This window comes from Ruditapes philippinarum, unplaced genomic scaffold, assembly GCF_026571515.1.
Source record: "Ruditapes philippinarum isolate M1 unplaced genomic scaffold, ASM2657151v2 ctg517_1_1_1_1, whole genome shotgun sequence".
NCBI lineage: Eukaryota > Metazoa > Mollusca > Bivalvia > Venerida > Veneridae > Ruditapes > Ruditapes philippinarum.
Genome location: NW_026862442.1, coordinates 447,905 through 474,647, shown reverse-complemented (window position 1 = coordinate 474,647; position 26,743 = coordinate 447,905). Strand labels below are relative to the sequence as shown.

Here is a 26,743-nt window from a genome sequence, read left to right as displayed (position 1 = left end):
GACAATAATCTTAGTATTAGAAAAGGAGACAAAGATTATTGAAGTAATAAACTAATAACAAAGACAATTAACCTTGACTTTTCTGGTCGCAACCTCTATCAAATTTAAGCCAACACATACGTGGAGTCTGATCATTGTCTTAGCTGTTCGCTATTCAGCAGTTCGCTACAGGTCATTATCTTAATAAAGGTTCATTTAGCTGATTTTATTTTGCTATAAGAAGTATGATTGACAGTTGTTGAAATGTTGTAACTCAAGTTTACATCATTGACAATAGGTACTTCAGCAAGATTTTGGAATGTCTTATGAAGAAGATCTCAGTTCACAGACAATGTCGCCAGTCACAACTGAAGGTCAGCCGAAGGAAAAATGGCAGAAAAGAAGAACTATGTACAAAGTCAGGGTATGTTTTCATGCTAATAATTATAAATAAATCTTTTGATAAAAACGACTGAATTATAACAGACACGTTTTTACCATAGAAAAATTTTAATGTTGAGATCACTGTTTCATGTTATGAAATGGTAAAATTTGGAAAGATATGAAAAACATAGTTAAAGATAGTATGATTATATACTTATGTGAAAGTAATTGAAAATGTTTTTTTTTTGTATTACTAGCGTATTATAAATATCAAAACTTTTTATCAAACCCTATCACAATGAAGTAGTTAAAAAATCAAATACTATTATTATAATGTTGAAAATAATGATCATTGTGAAATACATTGTATTGCAAAATAAGTCACTCTTGTCTTCTGTAATCGTCTTTCAGAATCTTCAGCCAAATCACCGGGGAAATGATGTCTTGGTGTTAGAAGATAAACCGCAAGTTTTGTCTGCAAAATTTATGTACGGACCATTGGATATGACATCATTGTCAGGGGAAAAGGTGAGAAATAGTTGATGCTGATTTATTAACCCATTGCATGCTTAGTAAAATTGTCGTCTGCATAAAACTTTGTCTGCTAAAGTTTTGAATTTTAGCCAATTTTCTTGAAATTATTAACAAAGTCAAGGATGTCAGTAGGACATGGATGTCCCAACATTCAAGTGAACAAAGAAAATAATTTTACATAGCAAATGACAGTTTCAGTTTACATAAACTAGTATGGTACCAAATAAATATCAAAATATGCAGAAAAATGCTCGTAGTTTAAGCTTAGGTAATTTCATTATAACCTTGGGTCCTGGGCTAAGTATTTTCAATTACTTTGGCATGATATGCATTTAAGTTTACCAGTGTAGGAAGGTTCATCTTGGCATTATTAACATAATTACCTGTTTTTTATTTCAGACGGATATACATGTAATGTCTGCATCAGGGGAATGGACATATATGGGCACTGAGAATACAGATGGTCATGGTCGACTTACTTATACTATCCCACCTGAGAAAAGATTGAGTCAAGGCATTCATCCAGTAAAAATGGTTGTTAGGTAAATAACTAAATATAAAACTTTTTTATGTGTCAATTGAGTTAAGTCTGTTTCTGGTGAACAAGATTTAAATATGTGGAATTTTTATTTCATGTCAGTAAAGTCTGTTTCATGTGCATCAGATTAACCCATACATAATGCGGTACTTTTCATTTTATTGATACCTTCCTGTGGGGTAATATAAGCTTAGCCTAGTGTCTTGTTTCTATCTTTTTGTTAACTCAATAGTATACAAGTAAGGCGGTAGTGATGTTGATATGATTATACGTTGACATCATCTTGGTTCCTGCCATCAAGATGTCATTGTTGTTCCCGCCTACATATAGCGTACGTCTTCCCAACACTTACATTCAACTCAGTTATAAATATCTCAGAAATACATTTAAATACTTATAACAAGAAACATGGCAATGCCATGAAACCAGGTTTTCAATTATCACCATTGTAGATAAATATGTTGTATTTGAAATACAAATACAAGCAACAAACACTGTAACTATGTGCAATGTAAAACATGAATAATGTAGGAGGAATTGCCACTGAAGAAGTGTTCACTATAATATTATGTATAAGGAAAAAAACAAAGGGCCATAATTAGGTCAAAAACTATCCAATCACAAATCCCCGACAATATGTGCCAGGGTGCTTGATGACAAAGCTTCTGTGAAAGTTTGAACAAAATCCGTTGAGAAATGTAGGACGAGTTCAGCACAGAAGAATTTGTTCACTATAATTATATTGATAATTCTGTATAATGAAAAACAAGTTACAAAGTAGACATGAAATAATATATCATATCTTTTTTAAATTACCTCCAAAGATGATATGACCTTTGACTGCCAAATCAAGTTAAAATCATGTAAACAGGATTTTCAATGTTAATGTCACTGTGACCTTGACCTTGGAGCCAGCCATGCGGAACATGCGTTCTGCACGTCATCTTGATGTGGTAAACATTTGTCTGAAGTTTCATCAAAATTCTTCAAAGGGTTGAAGAGTTACAGAGCGGACAGGATTTTCAATGTTAATGTCACTGTGACCTTGACCTTGGAGCCAGCCATGCGGAACATGCGTTCTGCACGTCATCTTGATGTGGTAAACATTTGTCTGAAGTTTCATCAAAAATTCTTCAAAGGTTTGAAGAGTTACAGAGCGGACAGGATTTTCAATGTTAATGTCACTGTGACCTTGACCTTGGAGCCAGCCATGCGGAACATGCGTTCTGCACGTCATCTTGATGTGGTAAACATTTGTCTGAAGTTTCATCAAAATTCTTCAAAGGGTTGAAGAGTTACAGAGCGGACAGGATTTTCAATGTTAATGTCACTGTGACCTTGACCTTGGAGCCAGCCATGCGGAACATGCGTTCTGCACGTCATCTTGATGTGGTAAACATTTGTCTGAAGTTTCATCAAAATTCTTCAAAGGGTTGAAGAGTTACAGAGCGGACAGGATTTTCAATGTTAATGTCACTGTGACCTTGACCTTGGAGCCAGCCATGCGGAACATGCGTTCTGCACGTCATCTTGATGTGGTAAACATTTGTCTGAAGTTTCATCAAAATTCTTCAAAGGGTTGAAGAGTTACAGAGCGGACAGGATTTTCAATGTTAATGTCACTGTGACCTTGACCTTGGAGCCAGCCATGCGGAACATGCGTTCTGCACGTCATCTTGATGTGGTAAACATTTGTCTGAAGTTTCATCAAAATTCTTCAAAGGGTTGAAGAGTTACAGAGCGGACACAATTTCGTTTGACGCCCGCCCATCCGCCCAGCCGCCCATCCGCCCATCCGCCCGCCATACCCCAATCTAATAACCAGGATTTTCAAAATTGAAAACCTGGTTAAAAATGTACAATATGTTCTGTCATTTGATATGTTTATTATTGTTGATTATAAATATTAGACTGATCCAAAGCACAACAAGCATTGAAGGTGCTACCGAAATAATTGAAGTTATGCAGTTTTTTATTATTTCTTAAATATTATTATTATAATTATATTATTTTTAGCTCACCTGAGCTAGCTCAGGGTGAGCTTTTAGGATCGTTGAATGTCCGTCGTCTGTCGACCGTCGTCCGTCCACACTTATTCGTTAACACTCTAGCGGTCACATTTTTGACTCAATCATTATCAAACTTGGTCAGGATGCTTGTCTAGATAATAGCTTGGATGAGTTTGAACATGGGTCATCTTGAATGAAAACTAGAAATGTGTCATCATGCCACGGATGCCCCCGCATGCAGCCAAAATTTCAGATGGTGCATTAATTATTTTTTTCATTTTAAGTTCAAAGCCCTTAAAACTTTTCAATGTTAACACAAACCATTTCCATACAATGTTCAAGGCACTGAAATTATTCAGTCTTAACCTTTTAGAAATAGCATATTGCATATTTGTAGCCAAAATAATGGCTAAAAGAATGAGTGGTGAAACTGAAAGTTCAAAATTTTTCCAACATTCAGGAAAGATAAGTTTGTCTAAAATCATTGAACCATGACCAAATTCAAACTTAAACTGCTTATTCCTAAGATGTATCTATATTATTTTCAAAGTGAAAGAGACATAACTCTGCCAAAAAATCATCAAACCATGACCAAATTCCAACTTGACCTGCCCATTCCTTTGACATATCCATATGTCAAATTAAAGTTGAATATGTGACACTGTTGGGTAGATAATGAACAGAAACTGTAAATTTCATATTATTTTCAAAGTGAAAGGGGCATTACTCTGCCAAAAATCATTGAACCATGACCAAATTCCAACTTGACCTGGGCATTCCCAAAACATATCCTTATGTCAAATTTGAGTTGAATGTGTTGTACCATTGGGGAGATAATAAACAGAAACTGAAAATTTCATATTATTTTCAAAGTGAAAGGGGCATAACTCTGCCAAAAATCATTGAACCATGACCAAATTCAAACTTGGCCTGGGCATTCCAAAAACATATCCATATGTCAAATTTGAGTTGAATGTGTTGTACCATTGGGGAGATAATAAACGGAAACTGAAAATTTCATATTACTTTCAAAGTGAAAGGGGCATAACTCTGCCAAAAATCATTGAACCATGACCAAATTTGAACTTGACCTGGGCATTCCAAAAACATATCCATATGTCAAATTTGAGTTGAATGTGTTGTACCATTGGGGAGATAATAAACGGAAACTGAAAATTTCATATTACTTTCAAAGTGAAAGGGGCATAACTCTGCCAAAAATCATTGAACCATGACCAAATTTGAACTTGACCTGCGCATTCCTTTGACGCATCCATATGTCACGTTTGAGTTGAATGTGTTGTACCTTGAGGGAGATAATGAACGGAAACTGAAAATTTCATATTATTTTCAAAGTAAAAGGGGCATAACTCTGCCAAAAATCATCGAACCATGACCAAATTCGAACTTGACCTGTATTTTTTCACGACATATCAATATGTCAAGTTTGAGTTGATTGTATTGTACCGTTGGGGAGATAATGAACGGAAACTGAAAATTTCATATTATTTTCAAAGTAAAAGGGGCATAACTCTGCCAAAAATCATCGAACCATAACCAAATTCGAACTTGACCTGTATTTTCTCATGACATATCCATATGTCAAGTTTGAATTGAATGTGTCCAACCGTTCTTAAGATAATGAACGGAAACTGAAATTTCATATTATTTTCAAAGTAAAAGGGGCATAACTCTGCCAAAAATCATCGAACCATGACCAAATTCGAACTTGACCTGTATTTTCTCATGACATATCCATATATCAAATTTGAGTTGAATATGTCCAACCGTTCTTAAGATAATGAACGGAAACTGATGATGACGGAATGACAGAATGACGGAAGGACGGAATGACGGAACAGGGTAACACTATATGCCCCGGCCATTACATGGCGGGGGCATAAACATAGAGAGGTCAAGTTTGTGAATGGAGACCATTTTGTCATCATTTATTGATGGATCGTAATGCAAATGATAACTACCATGACTACAAGTGTGACACATGTAATTAACGTTAATATTTGCAAGGTCAAGGTCTCTTGAGATGATGAAATATCTCAATATTTTCTGGATATTGGCCAGAGCACAATTATCTCATATATGCAGGGCTCCAGATAATTTTTTAGGGCAATGAGTATTTACCCATTGATTTTTTTGTGAATGAGTAAAACTTGAAATCTGAAATTTGGCAGGAGTATTTTTACTCCTTGAAATGTATGGAAAAGAGTAAAACATTAATTATGCTTATTATCCCCCGCCGAAAAATTTCGGCGGAGGATGTAGAAATAGTCTCCGTCCGTCCGACCTTCCGTCTGTCCTTCCGTCCGTCCGTCCTTCCATCCGACATTTTTGTCTGGAGCATATCTCTAAAAGTATTTGAGTTATCAACTTGAAACTTCATATGTGGATAGACCTCATTGAGGAGGAGTGCAGTGCACAAGAATGATAACTCTACCTTGCATGATTTTTGAGTTATTGCCCTTTGTTATTTTTCAAAATTGATTTTTGTCCAGAGCATAACTCCAAAAGCCTATGAGATATTAACATGAAACTTCATAGGTGCATAGATCTCACTCAGGAGGTGTGCAGTGCACAAGAATGATAACTCTACCTTTCATAATTTTTGAGTTATTGCCCTTTGTTATTTTTCATACCTAATTTTTCACCTGAGTGGAGCATAACTCAAAAAGCGTTTGAGATATCAAGATGAAATGTCATAGGTGGATAGATCTTATTGAGGAGGAATGTTGTGCACAGGAATGATAACTCTTCCCTATACAATTTTTGAGTTATTGCCCATTGTTTTTTTTTCATGCTTTTTTGTCCAGAGCTTATCTCAAAAAGTATTTGAGGTATCAACTTGAAACTTCATAGGTGGATGGATCTCCTCAGGAGGAGTGCATTGCACAAGAATGATAACTCTACCCTGCATTATTTTTGAGTTATTGCCCTTTGTTATTTTTCAAAATTATTTTTTGTCCAGAGCATAGCTCAAAAAGCCTTTGAGATATCAAAATGAAACTTCATAGGTGCATAGATCTCATTCAGGAGGTGTGCACTGCACAAGAATGTTAACTCTACCTTTTATAATTTTTGAGTTATTGCCCTTTGTTCTTTTTCATACTTATTTTTTCAATTCAATTTTTTTCTCAAAAAGTATTTGAGGTATCAACTTGAAACTTCATAGGTGGATAGATTTTACTGAGGAGGGATGCAGCACACAAGAATGATCACCTACCCTGCATTATTTTTCAGTAATTGCCCTTTGTTATTTTCAGCCCTCAGTATTCACATAGGTTTCAAATTTGTAATCACTATAGCCATCAGTTTTCATTACCAAAAGACCTCTTAAAATGGAATTATTCTGCTCTACTACATATACATTCTTCCAATGAGCAAACACATTTGGCGGGGGATGGCCATGTTGACATGGCTCTTGTTTTGTTTATTGCATTATCATTCTTGTAATACAAGATAATGTCAAAGTCATTTCTTTTGATTTTTGGACTCCTTTGGTTTATAATCTTGCATTTCCAATCGGCATACGTTTTATCTGAACCTGAGGCATGTTTCTGTTGCTCATACATGGCAGTGCTAATTATTTCATTAATTATAACCTTCACAATTACTTTTGAGTCAATTTTTTTTCGGCTGAAAATACGAGTCAATCGTTTTAACTTTTGACAGCGACATTGTACCGGATGTTTATGAAATTGCGTTAATTCCACCACCTTACTATACATACGATAACAACCGATGATAGTCTGAACTACAGAAAGTTACCTTTAGACGTTGCAAAGCATTCATACGAAGTTAATTCCACCACCATACTATACATACGATAACAACCGATGATGGTCGGAACTACAGGAAGTTACTGGTAGACGCAGACGAAATTAAAAATAAGATAATCCCCAAGTTTACTTTCGGTTACGTTTACGAGAAAGAAATGATGCTCAATGCCTATCCTGAATTTTGTTTGCGTTTTCATACGCCTAAATTTTGTTTTGAATGCGTAAACATGTTATTTCCATGCGTAATTTACACGTGTTCGCATCTTATCTGGAGCCCTGTATATGCATATCTATAATGCCCACATCTCTGTCAAAAGCTTTTGTGATGGGCTAATATTGCGACAATGTTGCCCTTGTTAAATGATTATGTTTATAACTAAGGTTTTTAATCAGGGGTTAACAGTATCATCACTATACAATTAAAGTGTAAAAGGAAACATAGAATAGTCTTTCACAATATAACTACATTTAAAGATATACTGAAACTTATCACCTATTTCTTGTTGACTACTAGTCCTATTTTTCTCTGTAAATACAAAATATTGACCTTTCTCTATTTAAAGGAAGGTATTGAGACATCTGTAATGTGGAATGGATGTTTTTATGGTTGTAATGCGGCTGTGAAACATCTGTGATTTTTGGTGTGTTTTATATTACCTGAATGAGAAGGAAACCTGACACTGTGAATTTTAGTCAATAGTTTTGCTGTAAATTAGCTGGTTTTATTCTGGAATTATCCAATAAATACTATTTTACAGTTTGAACATAAGTTTATTGAAGTAAGAAGTCATCTGATTATATAAACTAAACATATCAAGTCTAATAATACTTTTTTCATATACCGTAAAATTCCTATTAAATGCCCCCCGGGGGCTAAACATTTTCCAAAAGGGGGGCTATTATTACAACACAGTTTTTCCTAAATCCAAAAATCACTGTAAATACATTTAGTGTTAGCAAGTGTTGGTAATAACATTAAAAAGTGTTAAGGTTAAGTTCATATTATACATATTTGTGTTTACTATAAAATAAAATGGATTCTAAATGATTTGAATAAAATTATGGCTTTAATTATGAGTTCAGCACTGATGAGTAGATTGTTTTCCTTATCAAAAGGCCTGGGGGCCTTTATTAGGGGAGGGGCGTTTATTAGGAATTTTACGGTAATGAGGATTATTAGCTTAAAGTTATGGTTGAGACAAAAATTTATTGCTTAGCTTTCTGTGTGAATGGACGCAAAATAATTAATAGATACAAAAATTTACTTCTTGAAAATAATGACAAAAATGTAAAACTTCTCAAAACTAGCAGTTTACTCAGATTGATATATATATATTTTTAAGTCTAATTATAATTCTTCTTTATTTCATTAGTTATTTAGGAATGCCTTTTTTATGAAAATTCAGTATTGTAGAATGAATATTACTGGTCTTTAAAAAAATGACTAAATGCTTTAACAGTAGGTACAGTTATAAAGTATCTTTATGATGAAAATTGGAAAAATAATTGTTTATGAAAACAAAGTATAATATTATACACTTAACGAAACTTATAAGTACTCCGATTTCAAACTTGCACGAAAACTCCGGTTGACTAAACTTGAAGGTATTTTTTACAATGGTGATCTCAGTTACTGATTTTCTGTTAAGTTTGAGTTATTGTAAAATGCATTTACTATTATAAAATGATGATACTATGATTAAAGTTTATACAGTATCGACTTAGACTAGTTATAGTAATTCTAACACAATATAATAAAAAATTGGTCGGAGTACTTATAAGTTTCGTTAAGTGTATAATATCAAAACAACAACATGAACTTAGTAAAGAAAATGAAATAGCATACATATTTACATGTACAGTACATAGATATGAAAATAACATTACTTTTTTTTTTAACAAATTTTTTTTTATATTAAATGAAGAAAGTCACATACCTGAAATTATCCAATGAACACTTTTAAATTTTTTAGTTTGAAAATAAGTTAATTGAAGTTAGAAGTCATCTGAACCTAAAAAGTGTATTTGAGTCACAGACTTCCAAGGTGACATATTGCATTGAAATTACTTAATCATTTTCTGTTTGAAACTGTGAAAACCTTATTGAAAGATTTTGGTGAAACCAACAGCTAAAAATTAATTGTTTTTAAGCTTGGGGTCTGATGAAACAATAGACTTCCAGGATATGTAGTAGGTTTTGACATCTAGAGTATTTTGAAGCTTTATTTCAATGGCAATCTGTTTCAACACCATTATTTTTATTGTTTCTCATTATGAAAAGTTTGGAAAAAGAAGAAAAAGTTATGAAAAAAACATTATCCCTTCAAAGGATTCAATAAACATTGTTTGTAAATATAAATACTTGAAAATTCCCCAAAAAGAATTTACATGCAAATATGGGGCATAAAACATCTAAACTTATAGGAAATAACAGATGATTTTCATATAGCAGTTTCTACCTTCCCTTGGCTGCCATTTTGTTGGTCATTTACAATATATCATAAAACATATTCTCAATATCAGATAAAAAATCTCTCATAATTCTATCATCTTCATGCAAAATGATGCAAGGCTGAAAAAGTTATGATGAACATGATATTTATACTAATAGAAAGCTAGAATGTTTTTGAGAAATAAACACAATCTAATGTATTCTATAAAATGTGTTTTAACATAAAATGTCTGACATTATTAACACTCAACACTGGAATATTAAAATACATAAGTATAAGCTAATTGTTTATAAGCATCATATAACTTTTTATTCTGGAAAAAATATGGGAGGTTGAAGTTCAAGGTTATAGTTTATTCTAGAAGATCAGGAGGTGGAGGTGCAGGACGATTTCTCCTAGAGACATACGGGATATTTCCTTGTGCTATGATTTTATCCATTCTTGATATCTGTATGTCATTATTGTCTGAGCTACTACATACGTAAGGAATTGATGAAAAATCATAGTTTAAAGCCATCATTTCGTGAGCCATTTCTGAAGAACTCTTTCTGTGAGTATGTTTCATTTTCTCCATTCCTGAAGAACTCTTTCTGTGGGCATGTTTCATTTCAACCATTCCTGAAGAACTCTTTCTGTGAGTATGTTTAATTTCATCCATTCCTGAAGAACTCATTCTGTGAGTATGTTTAATTTCATCCATTCCTGAAGAACTCATTCTGTGAGTGTGTTTAATTTCATCCATTCCTGAAGAACTCATTCTGTGAGTATGTTTAATTTCATCCATTCCTGAAGAACTCATTCTGTGAGTCGTGATCAGTATTTTGGGAGGTATTGGTTCTTCAGTCTCCTCAGTCGTGATTTTTATTAAATCTTCATTGTCTGTATCAGATTCATCAGTTACTTGTGCAGACTCTTTGATTTGGCATTTTATTTTGCTTTTGTTTTCGTTCTTCTCAATTTGGAATCCTACATCACTATTTTGTTTTCCAGGCTTTTTGGCTGAGTCTCCGATCTCAGGTTTTTGTTCTTTAAACTCATTCATTTGTTGTCCATGCTTGTTTTTTACTGAATTTTCCATCTTTTTGTCTTTTGAATGTTTTTGTTTTGAGTATCTTAAGCCTATTTTCAAATATGCTTGTTATCTAAACTTTGTTAAGCAGCAATACTGGCAGGTTTTATTAAAAACAAATTAAGGCAAAACAAACTAAGGCATAGGTAGGAAATATGCCTTATTTATAGCAAATTATCACTGTTTTCTATCCACATGAATATAAACTAGTTATTTTATAAACACTGTAATTCCCATGAATAAAATTCTAATTTTTGTTAGCCATGAGCTCGTCCTAGATATATCAAGTTGGTAATTTTTCATTAAAACCAATATATCTTAATAAAATTGTTAAGTATTTTCTGAAAACATTTACAAGGTTGTACTTAAATTTCCAAAGTTTTTTTAGTCAATATTGCTTTTTATATAGCGCTATCTATTTCTAATGGTCTTAACCAGTAACACTGTTTTATAAGTTAACACAGATAACTTCCTGGTCTCATATTGTCAGTGTTGGTATTAAATAACTAACTTCTTATTCAAGTCATTGTTCGTATTTTTCTTCATTTGAACGATGACCTATTAAAATTTGAAAATATACTTCATGTGGTTGGCTTAATTTTTCATATACTAAAGAGTGATAGACTTATTTTGCTTACCTTTTAACATTTAAACCAAGGCACTCCGATTGTGTATAAATCATGTCACTTGGGTCAAAATGAGGGCTGTTAAGTTTATTAAGACTTGAATAGGAAAAAACATTAAAGACTTAGTTTGTGAAATTTCAATACCAAGAGCTTGTAGCACTGTTTAGTAAATTTCTACATAAGTTATATCAGTCATGCCCCTTGCCCACCTTTGGGGTCACTTAGTTAACATAGACTTGTATAGTATAAATGTCATAAAAATCTTCCTCTCTAAAAATGCAATGCCCATAACTTAGCATTACCTTGTGACAATTAAAGTGACATGGGGTCTTTTATTTTATACAGCCTTAAAAAAGAAAACATATTTAAGTCTTCTTTTATGAAACTGCAATGCCCAGAACTCAGATATGAAATACAGTTTTATTAATTATGCCCACCTGGGGGGTCAAATTTGGTCTTCTGACCCAGAGGTGACAATAATTATACAGACTTGTATCGTAAAAAAAATCATTGGAAGAACTTCTTCTCACAATGCCCAGAGCTTAGATATTTGGCACGATGCAACATCATTAATATTTTGGTCCTTTACAAAAGTTATACAAATCATGCAACTTAGTTTATAATAAATTATATCGGAAATAGATTAAAGTTTTCTTTGTGAAACCACAAGAGCTAATATATTTGGCATGTAGTACTCTAAGTTATATAAGTCATACACCTGTGGTCACTTAGTTAACATTGATTTAAATATTATAGATGTCTTAAAAGTCCTCTTGTCTGAAAGTACATTGCTTAGAGCTTATATATTCACAGTCCTAGTGAAACTTGAAATGATCTTACAGGACAATAGGTCCTGTGAAATCCAACATTTAACAGGACCTTGGTGACAATTACAGGACCTAAAAATTTGTATCATTTTCGCCATTTATAATAATTATTAGGTTTTGGTGAACAAGGGCAAGACTGCATACAAATTGCATTTTGGGAAGAGTTGATTTTCATTTAAAATTCTTATCAGTTTTATGATTGACCCAACATTAGGTTGACAAAAACAATGCATGTACGTAAAAGTTTATTAAGTAACTTTTTAGTAACAATGAACAGCAAAATTACACATGTTGTTAAATGAACAGAATGCTTGCAGTCTAATGTTTTTTCTCTTCTTTATTATAGGTTTTGTGTAGCTTGTTTTGATTTAGTCACTGCAGCCAGGTGACATTGCGCTGAAATAAAAAACAAACTAAAACATTTTTTTAGTAAATCACTAGTATAATTCATCAATTTCAATATTTCCCCCCAAAAATATTTCTTGACTGCAGAGTCCTAGTTAATATGAACTAAATAAGGTTTATGCGGATGTTTTTTTGTTTTTTTTTCACTGAAGTATAAATTAACATGTGTACAGTTGAGAAAAAATATTGATCTCTAATAATATCTAACTGCATACAGTGCAAGTTAAAATACTTTGCTTAAGTTACATTTTATTCGAACATCACGATCATCAGTTAGCCAGTGTCATCACAATGAAATTTTAACTTTCATTTACAACCGTTCTTACAGAAATTCATTTAAAGAATAATCATCAGATATTTCACCACTAAATTGTTTAAAGAAGTTCATTTACCTATCATTTTCATTAGCAATTGACACATTTGACAAGATAATAGTAAACATCAAAACGTTTGCAACGTCAAGTTTTTGTAAAGCAAACATACAGTTAAACTTCGTTCGCTCGAATACCTCCCTTCCCTCGAACTAGGCAAAATTCCTATATAATATATATTGTTCTAACTAGGATCGCTCGATCACCCATGGCTCAAACTCGAACCTGATCTCTGGTCCTTTAGGCAGAAAAATAGTGTAAATCACACTTTTTCGGTCTAACACAAACAGACAACAAAAGTTGCGGGTTGTTATGTTCTAAATAATATGACAGCCGGCGACACAATGTTTTTAACACCTTGTGATCATGACAAAGACAATTAAGGTTAATTGATACAAAATAAAAGGTGTTGTAACAGATTTGTTTGTTATAATACAATAATTATTGTTCATTTGCCCGTCTTTAGTAACGATAAAAAGAAAATAACTCCTGAAATGTGCAAAAGTCAATAAATAAATGACTTTTACCCGGACGGCTTTAATTACAACCGTGGTTCATGTAACATGAATTGTAACAGTGTAATCTATGTATAGAATGATACTTGTATGTGTGTTTATTTTAGTAAATGACTACAAATAGATGCTGCTGTAAAATGTTGTTTTTTGATATTTTATCAATTCATTGTTTAAAATAAAATTCATCCCATAATAAACATATAATTATATTTTAAACATTGTTCACAGTTTGGATAATGATCGCCCAATCAAACTCAACCAATTACAATATGTATGAATATATAGATTAACACAGTGTACTGTTAATACTGTTTTCAATAGGATAATAATTCTTAATATGACATATTTGACAAACAGATGTACTAACAAACAATTATATTGACGTATTTATCATTTGACCAATGTAAGCTGGAAAACCTTTAAGCCTATGTTCTATGTAATTATAGTTCAACCTTGGTTGGCTCGAACTACAGATCTCTTAAACAAATTTGCACAGGCCCTCGGAGTTAGAGCGATCAAAGTTTGACTGTATATCAACATGATCACTAGACTTACTGACAAATTTATGCATTAAGTACCGGTATGTCAAGGCGACACATCCGACTCGCAGAGTTCTAGTTCAATTTTTTCACTGTGAACTTTATCCGGGACATTACTGTGAAACGACAAGAGGTTTCAATAAGAAACTAAGTAGGTAGATAGATCTCATTGAATAGAAGTACAGTGCAAAGAATAGTAACTCAGCCTTCCCTAATTTAGAAATATTGCACTTTGAACTTTGTCCTGGACATAACTCTGAAAGTACAAGAGGTGTACTTTTCTGTGTCCAAAACCTATTCGGGAGCATCACCCTGTTCAAACATGCTCTTGTTGACTCATTTATCATTAAACTTGGTTAGGATGCTTGTCTAGGTAAATGCTCAGATGAGTTCAAACATCAGTCATCTCGGATGAAAAACAAGGTCACAGGAGCTAAAAATAGAAAATCTTGTTAACACTCTAGTGGCTACTGTTTTCACTCAAATATCCTGGAAATTGGTCTAAAAGTTTGTTTTGATGATTTCTAGGTCAAGTTTGAATATGGGTCACCTTGGTTCAAAAACTAGGTCACACTGCCCAAATATGGAAAAACCTTGTTAAAACTCTAGTGGTTACATTTTTGACTCAATTATCATCAAACTTGGTCAAGATGCCTGTCTAGATAATTGCTTGGATGACTTTGAACATGGGTCATCTTGGATGAAAACTAGGTCACAGGAACTAAAAATAGAAAAATTTTGTTAACACTTTAGTGTTTACTTTTTTAATCCAAATATCCTGGAAATTGGTTGAAAGCTTGTTTTGATGATTTCTAGGTCAAGTTTGAATATGGGTCACCTGGGGTCAAAGTCTAGGTCACACTGCTCAAATATGGATAATCCTTGTTAACACTCTTGTAGTCACATTTTTTACTCACCTGTCATGAAACTTAGTCAGAATGCTTGTTGGGTCAGGTGAGCGATCAAAGGCCATCTTGACCCTCTTGTTTATATGTACATGTATATTTGTATGGAAAATTACACCCTTTCAATTTTTTTTATACTTTGATAGATATAAAGTAGGCTCTTAAAAGCATAATGTGCAAGCCATATACAGTAAAAAATTTCCAGTCTAGACCTAAACAATGGTTCCTATTGAAAATGTCTAGTGTCTGGAAAGGTTTTTGTATTTTTGCAGATGGGGACAGAACTTTAGCAGGAAAACGTAAATTATTTTAGCGATTGTAGAATATTTTATCTCTGCACACATTTTATTAATAAACAATGTACATGCACATGTCTATATAAAATATGCAAAGTATTAGAAATAGTAATGCTTTTATTTTTCAGTATATGGCGCTAAATGTAGATTTAATATATCTCTGATTATACAGCATAATGCATTACCCGTACTATTAATTTTCTGCATAAAAGTGTTGAAACAAGTCTTCGATAACGTTTCCTTAGTGCAGTAGCGTGTTAACGTCTGTTACATTTTGATAGGACAGTTGAGCCATTACTACACTGAGGCAACTATAAAATGTTGACAGTATTCATTAACAGTTTCCCATAATTGCTTTCATTTAATCAAGTGCTCTTTAAATCTCAACCTTACTGGCAGCAAGTGAATTTAGCAATATGACCAGTGCAGACCAAGATCAGTTGTCACATCCATCTCATCTTATCATGGTCTGCACTGTTCACTATTTGGTCAGTACTCCATTTGAAAATTTCCCTAAAGTTGATGAATGGTTTTGTCCAGATTTAAAGATGGAGGAGTGCATTTAAGATATTTAGTGTGATATGGGTTAATAAAAAAAGTATTCATGTCTTGTGTACTTATTTGTATTTTTTATATGGCTGTTTAAAATTTAGCTGAATTATTCTACTCACTCTTTTGTCAGTTGAGGTAGAAGTTTTACATGCAACATTCTAATCATAATTTTGTGCATCAAAGTCCAAGATAAAAAAATTTTTGTTTTAGTTGAATTTAAACATTTTTGCGGAAATGAAAATTCCTGGTTAAGGTTTTGCATGCTTGTTCTATTTCCAAAACCACAGAGAATATTCATCCTAAACTTTACACAGTCCTACGGTGTTCCGTTTGGACAAGTTTGGACAATTGTGACATTTTATTTATTCTGTACCCGCGATGCACGATGGTACGATGGTGAAAACGCGATGGTACGATGGTGAAAACACGATGGTACGACGGTGAAATCACGATGGTACGATGGTGAAATCGCGATGGCGCGATAGTACGATGGTGAAAACGCGATGTTACATCGCGTTTTCACCATCGTGATTTCACCATCGTACCATCGCGTTTTCACCATCGTACCATCGCGTTTTCACCATCGTACCATCGCCTTTTCACCATCGTGCCATCGCGATTTGACCATCATACCATCGCGCTTTCACCATCGTGCCATCGCGTTTTGACCATCGTGCCATCGCGATTTCACCATCGTACCATCGCGTTTTCACCATCGTGCCATCGCCTTCCGGTGGACATGCGCATTGTACATCTTTATCAACAATGGATGAATGCATAACTATGTATTATGTGAGAGGCTATACGTATCGAGACATTTTAAATATAGTGAGGCTTAAAACGGGATTTGATCTCACTATTAATCACAGACTATTTAATAAGTGTTGTGTATTAAGATTCAATCATTTTAAAACCTTCAAACCCCCCAAACAGAATGGGGCACATCCCCCTTCTGGCAACCCCCTGAGGTATCTTTTGGTTGGGGGGCCGCGCCGAAAAAGAGGTCACTTTTTTAACAACATTTCTCAAACAAAAACAAGTGTTGGGGGCCTAAATAAGGCATTTTTTCACCAATTGAGACAACAAAAGGGGGGGGGGGGGAAAAAGGCGTTAAAAGGCGTGTATATAACGTAATGGGTTAAATAGTCTGTGATTAATAGTGAGATCAAATCCCGTTTTAAGCCTCACTATATTTAAAATGTCTCGATACGTATAGCCTCTCACATAATACATAGTTATGCATTCATCCATTGTTGATAAAGATGTACAATGCGCATGTCCACCGGAAGGCGATGGCACGATGGTGATAACGCGATGGTACGATGGTGAAATCGCGATGGCACGATGGTGAAAACGCGATGGCACGATGGTGAAAGCGCGATGGTACGATGGTGAAATCGCGATGGCACGATGGTGAAAACGCGATGGTACGATGGTGAAATCGCGATGGCACGATGGTGAAAACGCGATGGTACGATGTTGAAAGCGCGATGGTACGATGGTGAAACCGCGATGGTACGATGGTGAAATCACGATGGTACGATGGTGAAAACGCGATGTAATATCGCGTTTTCACCATCATACTATCGCGCCATCGCGATTTCACCATCGTACCATCGTGATTTCACCATCGTACCATTGTGTTTTCACCATCGTACCATCGTGCCATCGCGTTTTCACCATCGTACCATCGTGCATCGCGGGTACAGAATAAATAAAATGTCACGATTGTCCAAACGTGTCCAAACGGAACACCGTACAGTCCTGCCTTTGGTGCTAATTGTAAGTCATTGACCAAGATCCATAACTCTATTAACTAAATTATTTCCCTTTGTTGACTGCAAGGCTCTTGCATTTGACCAAAAGCTTTTACTCTAACACTGATATTTATTAAATCAGTGCTGTTCAAGAATTACATGGCTCTTGATTTATGAATTATTCTCCTTATTGGACTGCAAGACTCTTGCTTTTGACCAAGAGCTATTACTCTAGCATTGATATTTACTAAATTTTTCCATTTGCAAACATCAAAGCTCTTGCTTAACAGGCACAGAAATTAATAAGCTGTCTAACATGCACCCCTTAGTTACATTTATAAATGCAGGATAGGTAATACATGAACTATCATAAACCTAAATATCCACATCCTATATGTTTTCTAATGTTTCTGCAATGTCCTTCTCTATCAGCAGTTTATAATTTACTTTCACAGACTTATTCTCAGATTTGTTAAGTCCCCTTTATAATTTGCATTCATACATATTTCTAGCATACCTTTATATTGATAATAATTTATTTTCTCATGTTTTACAGGGTAGACCACACAACCACCGACTTGTTTTTAGCTGTTCTACCTCCTAGAACAGAGACGATAATATTCAGTATTGACGGCTCATTTACAGCCAGTGTTTCTATAATGGGTAAAGATCCAAAAGTTAAACCTGGAGCTGTTGACGTTGTCAGGTGAGTCCTTATAAAAAGTTGTATTCAGGGTTAAAGGTCATTAGAACTGAGTTAATACATGTACAGTATTTGTGTTGTATAAAGGCCGTTTTAACTGAATTTATATTTGGACACTGTATTGGGGTATAAAGTTCATTTGAACTGAGTTTGAATACTTGTTCAGTATAGAGAGAGAAAAAAACAACTTTATTTTCAGTTGACCTAATGGTAGTAGAGTATTAAATTTAACAAAAAGAGGTCAAAATATGCAAAGACACCCCGTACTGAGTTAGTAGCACAGTAGAAATAGTGTAAGAAATATAGCAAAATGGGACATTTATTGCACATAACATGGAAATTATTACTTTTCTCTTGAATCTTTTTACATTTCTTAGAATCTCATAACATTTTTCTCAAGATTGATTTTCTTGAAATATTTTGGCTTATCTGGAGGCATGCAGCTTTAAACATTATTTATTTCTCAGACATTGGCAGGAGCTCGGCTATTTAATCCTGTATGTGACTGCTAGACCGGACATGCAACATAATAAAGTTGTAGCCTGGCTGGCCCAGCACAACTTTCCACATGGCATGGTGGCTTTCATGGATGGATTCTCTAAGGATCCTCTACGACAGAAATTTAATCATCTTAAGACAATACAGTCAGAGGTATGATTATGTTAAGAGAACGTTTGTTTGTTTGTAAAAATATATTTAACTGAGTGAATACCTGAAGTTATATGTTCATGCTATTAGAATATTTGTTTTTTACTGTGTAAGATCGAAATATATTGAACTTAGTGAACACTAGATTTAATGTTTTCATGATAAGAAAATATTTGTTTGTTACAGTGGGTAAGATAAAAAATATTCAACCGCGTGAACACAAGATTTAATATTTTCATATTAAGAAAATATTTGTTTGTTACCGTGTAAGATAAAAATACATTTAACCAAGTCAACACTAGATTTAATATTTTCATGTTTAGAGAATATTTGATTGTTAAGTGTAAGATCAAAATTTAACTGAGTGAACACCAGATGTAATATTTTCTTGTTAAAAAAAATATTTGTTTGTTACAGTTTAAGATCAAAATATGTATTTCAGCAAGTGAATACTGAATGCAATATTTTCATAAGTTGCCAAGTCATGGCAGAAATATGATTAACATAAAAAAAATAAAATTTCTGTTCATTTCATTCCTTTAATGGTTTTATTCTATGTTTTTTAGTTTGCCACATAGCACCATTATTTAATATAATTCACAGTAAATTTGTACTTAAGTCATCTACTGGAAAATGTGTTATGACATCAAATAGTCTGTTATAAGTTATAAATGAAATAAATTTCTGAATTTAAAAATAATGTTTAATATAAATGGAATGGGAATTATATCTTTGATAGAGTGTAAAATTTGATCATTAAGATACATTAATTTGGAAAAGGAGTAGTGCCAAGATTTCTGTATACCAGTAAAGTAGTATTTAAAAAACCAACATTTTTTTTTTCACAGGCGCAGTTGAAGTTCCGAGCAGGGTATGGTTCAAGTAAAGATGTTAATGGATACAGAGACCTGGGCTTGTCTAAAGAACAGATATTTATAGTGGGTAAATCCAACAAGAAACAACAGAATCTTGCTACAGTAAGTGATGTGGATAAAGAAATTTGCCATGATGAATCAAATGTAATAAAAAATGTCTTTAAATAAAACAAAAGGCCACCTTTTAACAAAGGACTTGCCTAACTTTGAATTTGGAACAGTCCATATGTAGTTCAGGGGAGTTCAGTGTCACAATACAAAAATGAGTAGCCGGCAGTTTAGAGCTTGAACTTTAACTTCCAGAAACAAATTTAAGAGTGTGTCTTAGAATTTCTACATGATTAAACTAAAATAAATTCTGTATAATTAATATACATGACGAATATAGAAAACTGTGCCAATGCCTGGAACAGAAATTTAAAATTCATATGGTATAAAGTGGATTGGTCTATGATAGACACATTTTCCATAAGTATTTCAAATATTGATAAAAAAAACAATGAAATATTATGAAATATTTCTTGAAAAACAAAAAAACATTGATAAAGTTCCAAGTGATTTTGTATGAGCACTTACATGATGAAAAATAATACTTTGTTATTGAACATTTTATTTTCTGCTATATAAATATATTATGTAAAATCGGATCATGTATTTCACACTTGCTAACAACATCCATGTATAATTCTTTAGTGATTATTTGTTATGTCTAATACTAAAACCTATCTACATATTTATTTGTTGTATTACATACCTTTGATTATAGACCAATTTACTTTTACTGTTCGTTACAATGTGGGTATATATGAACTTGAACTCGGCTGAAAAACTAGTATTATACCTACCTAATGACTTGTCTTATAAAATAAAAGTTTAGCTGGGTAATTATCTGCAAAAATCTCTGTATTGTACAGAACTCTATAAAATCCATAAATCGTCACTTTAGTGCAATAATGTAATAAGTGTTTCTAAATTAAATAGAAGTTATTCAGTTATTGCACTAAGGTGAGAAGATGGAAATAACCTTATATAGTTTAACATGACATGTCATTGTGCTGCTTTTATTAAATCTTCAATCTTAATTAAGAAGCATGCATGCTCAGTTGCATAACATATTTCCAAAAAAGGCATCTGAAGTAGATTAATTTTCTAATTATCTGTGTGATCGTAAAATATTGTTTGAACGTGACTAACGACCATGTTGACTTCCTGATAACTTCAACAATTTGCTAGCGTGCGTCATTTATATCATGTTATTTATAGACACTCCTCATGCAAGACTTTAATTGACTATAAACTGATATGTTGGACTTTGAATGAATGTTCATATTATATCCTTTGGGGGTAATGTAATAACTTACCGTGTATGCTGATATTTTCTTTTGAGAGTAATTTAATAACAACCATATACCATGCAATGTTAAGCTGATTATTTCCTGGTAATATAACAGCAGTATGTGGGCAGAACTTTTTTCGTAGGTTTTATAACTTCATAGTTTCTTGGAAATTAATTTGAAAAAATTGTTTTGTTGAAATTGCTGATTCATTTCATGGAATTGTTTTTGTTTTTAAACTTTTACACTCTCCATTGTTACTTTACTAGATTTAATGATAAAGATGTTAAAATGAAGCAGTCAGGGGACATAGTTAAGGTCTGGCCAGACTTTATTTGAGGTAGCCTGACATTAAACTGATGGCATAGCCTATTTATCATGGCTTCTAGGCTGTAATAGCCATTGTAGCCTACTGACCTACATATTCAAATAGAGACGAATGTTCTCAGAGATTTTTATTTCTGTTGGCTTATGCTGTCAGTAAGGAATCATGCTAGCCTATTTTCTGTTTATACAGTCTGCTGTTTCTCAGTTTAAAATTTTTTAGCTCACCTGAGTTAGCTCAGGGGTAATCTTTTATGATAGTTGAATGTCTGTCGTCCATCCACATTTAGTTCTTTCACACTCAAGCAGTCACATTTTTGCCTCATACGTCATCTAACTTGGTCAGGATGCTTGTCTAAATAATTGCTCGGAGGAGTTCGAACATTAATCAACTCAATTAAAAAACTAGGTCACAGGAGCAAAAAAAAAAGAGAAAAATCTTGTTAACATGCTAGTGGCTACTGTTTTGATCCAAATATTCTTGATATTCGTCAGAAAAGTTGTTTTGATTATTTCTAGGTCAAGTTAAATATGGGTCAACTGGGATCAAAAACTGTCACACAGCCCAAATATAGAAAAACCTTGTTAAAACTCTAGAGGCTATAGTTTTTATCCAAATATCCTGGAAATTAGACAGAAAGGTTGTTTTGGTGGTTTCAAGGTCAATTTGGAATATGGAACTTCTAGGGTCAAAAACTAGGCCACATAGCCAAAATATATAAAATCTTGGTAACACTCTAAATATATATTGACACACACTTGAAAAAGTTTAAAGTTTACTGCCCTATCAATTCTAACTGTTTTATGTCCTGTAAAGATGTACTGGATTTTCTAAATCTATAGCTATAGTTTGGTATAGAACTTAAACATAAACACTAGTACACCAAGAGATTTAACCTTATCTTTTATAACAGTTTTATTCTTTTATTTTGTAGTTTATGACAAGTGGATATGCAGCACATTTAGAATTTCTAATGAGTCCCGTTGGATCGAGACCTGCGAGTGGAAACGCCGTTTTCTTGTTACGCAAAACATGCTTTAGTCTACCAACATCTGAAAAACGTGGATCAAAGCATAGAGCTTCGAATGTATCAACATTAAGCGGACAATTTGACATCCCGGGCGTGTCTCGCCCCGAGAGTGGGGCTGGTCCCCAAACTTTGATAACTGTTAGCGATCAGGGAAATACTCTTTTACAGCCAGTACAGCCAAGCTTCGGGGCGGCAGTTCGAGCCAGGGGTACGTCACCACGACCAAAAATGTCATTAGATGCGCATAGATAGTTTTGTTATTTTGTAATTTAGTCTGCATTGTTCACCGGTCAATAATATATTTTTGAGATAATGTCTTATACTTTTATCATATGTATTACATGTTATCAGTGTCATTTTAATTATTTAATTTGCATAATTTAATGGTGCATAAAAAAATTTTGTTTGATTTTTTTTTTGTGTAAAAGCAATGGTTTTTTTTTTGGTGTTTACTTTTATTTATTTTACTTAACAGTACACTTAAATAGGAGTTAAGTGAACAGAGTTATAATTAAAGGTTTAAGTCAAGGCAGGAATTTTATGTACTGCCAAATTTTTTTCACAGAGTGTTTTGATAATTCTGTATACTAAAACCTGAGTACATATATGACCTTAAAATATTTGAAAGAAAATAGTGCAAGCAACTTATAAGATTTTGATTTTTTTGCCCTTTGGCATATAGCAATTTAACCATTGGTCTGTCCATTGGTTTGTCAATTTGTCTGTCTGTAGGAGGTTAACCTTAACCAGCAAGTTGTATTTATCTAAAGTTCTACCAGTACCAATGGCTTCGTATTTTACACACTTACTAATTAATACAAACATACTTCAGGTGGTCCTTTAAGTTTTTGTGGAGTTTTTAGTCAATGGTTTCAAGGTTGCATTTGTAAATATTTGATAATTTTTTATTGGCAAATTGAATATTTTTCAACTTCATCAAATAGCAATGACATGCCTACATATTTTTTTCAGAATATGAAAAGTTCATGACTCTGTCAAGTTATATAACTGACTTTTTCCTTGGCAATTTTTCAGACCATAACTGTGTGAATAAGTAAACCCTTTTTTAAAAAAATTGTTACTGACATCTGGGCCGGGGGCATTTAGTAGTTACCAAACACGTTCATGTTTGACACTGTTTCACAATCCAAAAACATTCACCATCATTCAGTATTCCTTATTTTGGTAAAACAGTCTGATATACTAAAATGATCATTATAGCCGAAGCCAAAAATATTTTTTGCAGGATTTGAAGCTTGAAATCTACATTAATATTTTGAAGGATTTCAATATAAGTAATAAATTGGAATTGCGTGTAGTATAAAATTTGGTCTGACTGCCTCTATGATGGTGGAAAAGGCCCGCAGTTCTTACTGACACTATAAGGTGATTATTTCAGACAGTTAACTACAATAGGAGAGCATAGAGTATCGTTGACTTTACTTGTTCCTTTATTTGATTAACATTGGTTTATCCTGTTCTTTCCATTGATTTATATAGTATAAGCATTATTTAGTCAGTAGATTAACATGGGTAAAGCCTTTTCCTTCACTCTAACTTCCAATTGATAAACAATGGTTAAACCTGCTCCTCCAATTGCTCAACATCTGTTAAGCTTTTTCATTCAGTTAACATTAAGCATGTTCCTACAATTGATTAACATTGGTTTTTATGGTCAATAGCTTTACATTTACATTGATTTATCCTGTACAATTGATTAACAATATCCGTTTTTATCAGCATGGGTTTAGTCTGTTCAATTAAGTAAACATAGGTTAAACCTGTTTGATTGATTAAAATTAGTTTAGCCTTTTAAGTTGATTAAAATCCATTAAATTTGAATAACATTGGTTTAGTCTGTTCAGTTGATTAACAGTGATGTAGCCTGTTCATTGTATGGATTGAAATTGGTTTAGCCAGTTCAGTTGATTAACAGTTGTTAAGCCTGTTCAATTGAGTAAAATAGGATTAAACCTGTTCCTTTAATTGGTTATCATTTTTCTTAATTCTTTAATTTAAGTGTAGCCCAAAGTTCTGTATATTTTGACTATGTATAGTATCACAATGTCAGTAGTGTCTTGTGTCCTTTGTCTGTAGAATAATTTTTTTCAAAATATTTTATGTCTATTTAAAATCTAACTGTATAAACATTTGGTGCCAATCAGTAGCTATATTGTTTCCATTATAAGATTGTAAATGTCGGCGAAATTTGTTGTTCAGTAGTCCTGGTGTCTGTATCGTCCCTGTTGAATAGTTTAATCGTCAACATAAATGGCTTTTTTCATTCGGTTTATTGTTACAATGGTTTTTATTGTTTATTTGGCCATGACCGTTTCAAGATTTTGGCCATGACAACTGATTATTTAGCCATAAATTAGTTTTACTTTGGCTGAGTCTATTGTGAAAATGGCTATATGTCTATGTGTTAATTGTTATGTCTATTGTTAATTGGTTGAATGTGATTGACTAGTCGTTAGATAATTAGTGAAACAGAGAGTAAAACATATTTTTTAAATTGTACAATATAAAGCCATACTAGTTAAAAAAGTGATAAACATGTAAAAACTAGCCATGTCTGTCTGTTGTAAACTAGCCTTTTCTCTTGTTGAGTAGCCATGTCACTTATCTATATGTTATTCATAGCATTTTCTATGCTGTTAATTGTTTTAATCAATAATATACATTTAAGCCTTAAAAAATTTGACCCTGTTAGCTCACCTGACCGCATGAGCTTTTGTGATGGCAATGTCTCCATCATTTGTAATCTATTTTCTGTTATTATCCAAAAATTCTTTAAGCAGTATCCTTTAACCACATAGTGGATTTTCACCAAACTTCACAAGAATGATTCTTAGGTGGTCATCTGCAAAGGTGTTATAAAAAGTTTCGGTATAATGCATAATATAGGTCACAAGAGCAAAAAATAGACTTAAAAAATGGAAATCTCTAAAAAATATTGTCCTCAGAAACTACAGTGTCTACAGCTTAGAAATTAAGCATGTAGCGTCATGACCCTGAGGTAAAAATTGGCCCCACCCCTGTGGTTACTTAGTTTATACTAAGACATAATAATACGCAATTAAGTCTACTACGATGCCTAGAGGTTAGATATTTGCATGTTGTGTTTACTAGCAAATCTCTATTAGCATTTTATTCATAATTCTGCTAGGGCAGAAAATGACACACCCGGTATGACTTATTAGTTACATCATTTAAAAATTGTGACCTTTTCTAGCAATGTGACTCAGATGAGTGATCTAGGGTCATCATGGTCCTCTTGTTTATGTCTAGTAAAGACATTAACACTTACATCACAAAAATTACGTAATGGACTTGCAGCTTTGAATTTGGAACAGTGCATTATTATTTTAAAGGTATTCAGTATCAAAAAGCCAAAAATTGTGGAATAGACAGTGTAAAATGAGGTGAGACTACAAATATTTGCTTTTCTACTGTGGACAAAGGTTCCATACAACTTGATTTTATGATACAATAAAGTATGTTTCCACCGCAATAGACATTTTTTCATGACAAGCAAGTTTCAATATGATAGTTAATTATTAATATTTATCACACGTTATACAAATGTTTTATGTTTTCAATTAAGAATTAGGAATAATTTAAGAGGTGGGAATAATTTTTAGTATTTGACACATGAATATCTACATGACAAGCATTATTAGGTATTTTACTGGCTTGATACAGTAAAGTATGACTCCATTATTAACAGCGATTTTCTTGATAAAATGTTAACTTGACTTTGCAATAGTTTTACATTCTGTGATAGAACATTATGTTGTTTTCAACTAAGAATGTATATTAATTTGATTACCTGTTTTTGTCAAGGCTACATAATTTATTACCTTTTTGTCAAGGCCACATATGCTCCCAAATTGTTTGTTTGTTGGTTTGTTCTTCCTCTTGGTTCTTCCTTTACACCATTTCTAATTACAGCATCTTTTATTGACCGATATATTTATTTTCATGATTTTTTTTTTCATTGACCTCTTTTTCTCATTCAGTTGTAAATTGATAAATTACTAATATACTACTGTTATGATAAACAGTTTGTAATATTTTCTTTCCAAATACTAGTTTCAGGTCATGGGGTGAAGGTCACTGACTTTCTATCCATATACTAGTTTTAGGTCATTGGGTCAAGGTCAAGGAGAGTAAAATTAGATTTTCCTACTTGTCATCATAGTTAGGCTATGTTTTAACAATGTCCAAGGGACATTGGGATATCTCTGTGATTTCTTATATTCTTTTGACATT

At 33.1% G+C, this 26,743-nt stretch overlaps 1 protein-coding gene across 5 annotated transcripts in view; it reads left to right on the top strand.

Moving 5' to 3' along the window:
• The window catches only part of LOC132719104 (protein retinal degeneration B-like), a 96,233-nt gene extending 72,524 nt beyond the window's left edge, over positions 1–23,709 (top strand). For 4 of the 5 annotated variants that reach the window (XM_060702847.1, XM_060702850.1, XM_060702845.1 and 1 more), the window contains 8 exons: positions 278–403; positions 775–891; positions 1,297–1,439; positions 15,221–15,247; positions 18,110–18,259; positions 18,724–18,907; positions 19,753–19,881; positions 22,373–23,709. In XM_060702847.1, coding sequence (XP_060558830.1) covers positions 278–403; positions 775–891; positions 1,297–1,439; positions 15,221–15,247; positions 18,110–18,259; positions 18,724–18,907; positions 19,753–19,881; positions 22,373–22,720 — 1,224 coding nt within the window. In that variant the 3' untranslated portion in view covers positions 22,721–23,709. The remainder of the gene's footprint in view (positions 1–277; positions 404–774; positions 892–1,296; positions 1,440–15,220; positions 15,248–18,109; positions 18,260–18,723; positions 18,908–19,752; positions 19,882–22,372) is intronic. The other variant, XM_060702846.1, reaches the window with a different exon arrangement.
• Positions 23,710–26,743: the final 3,034 nt, after the last annotated feature.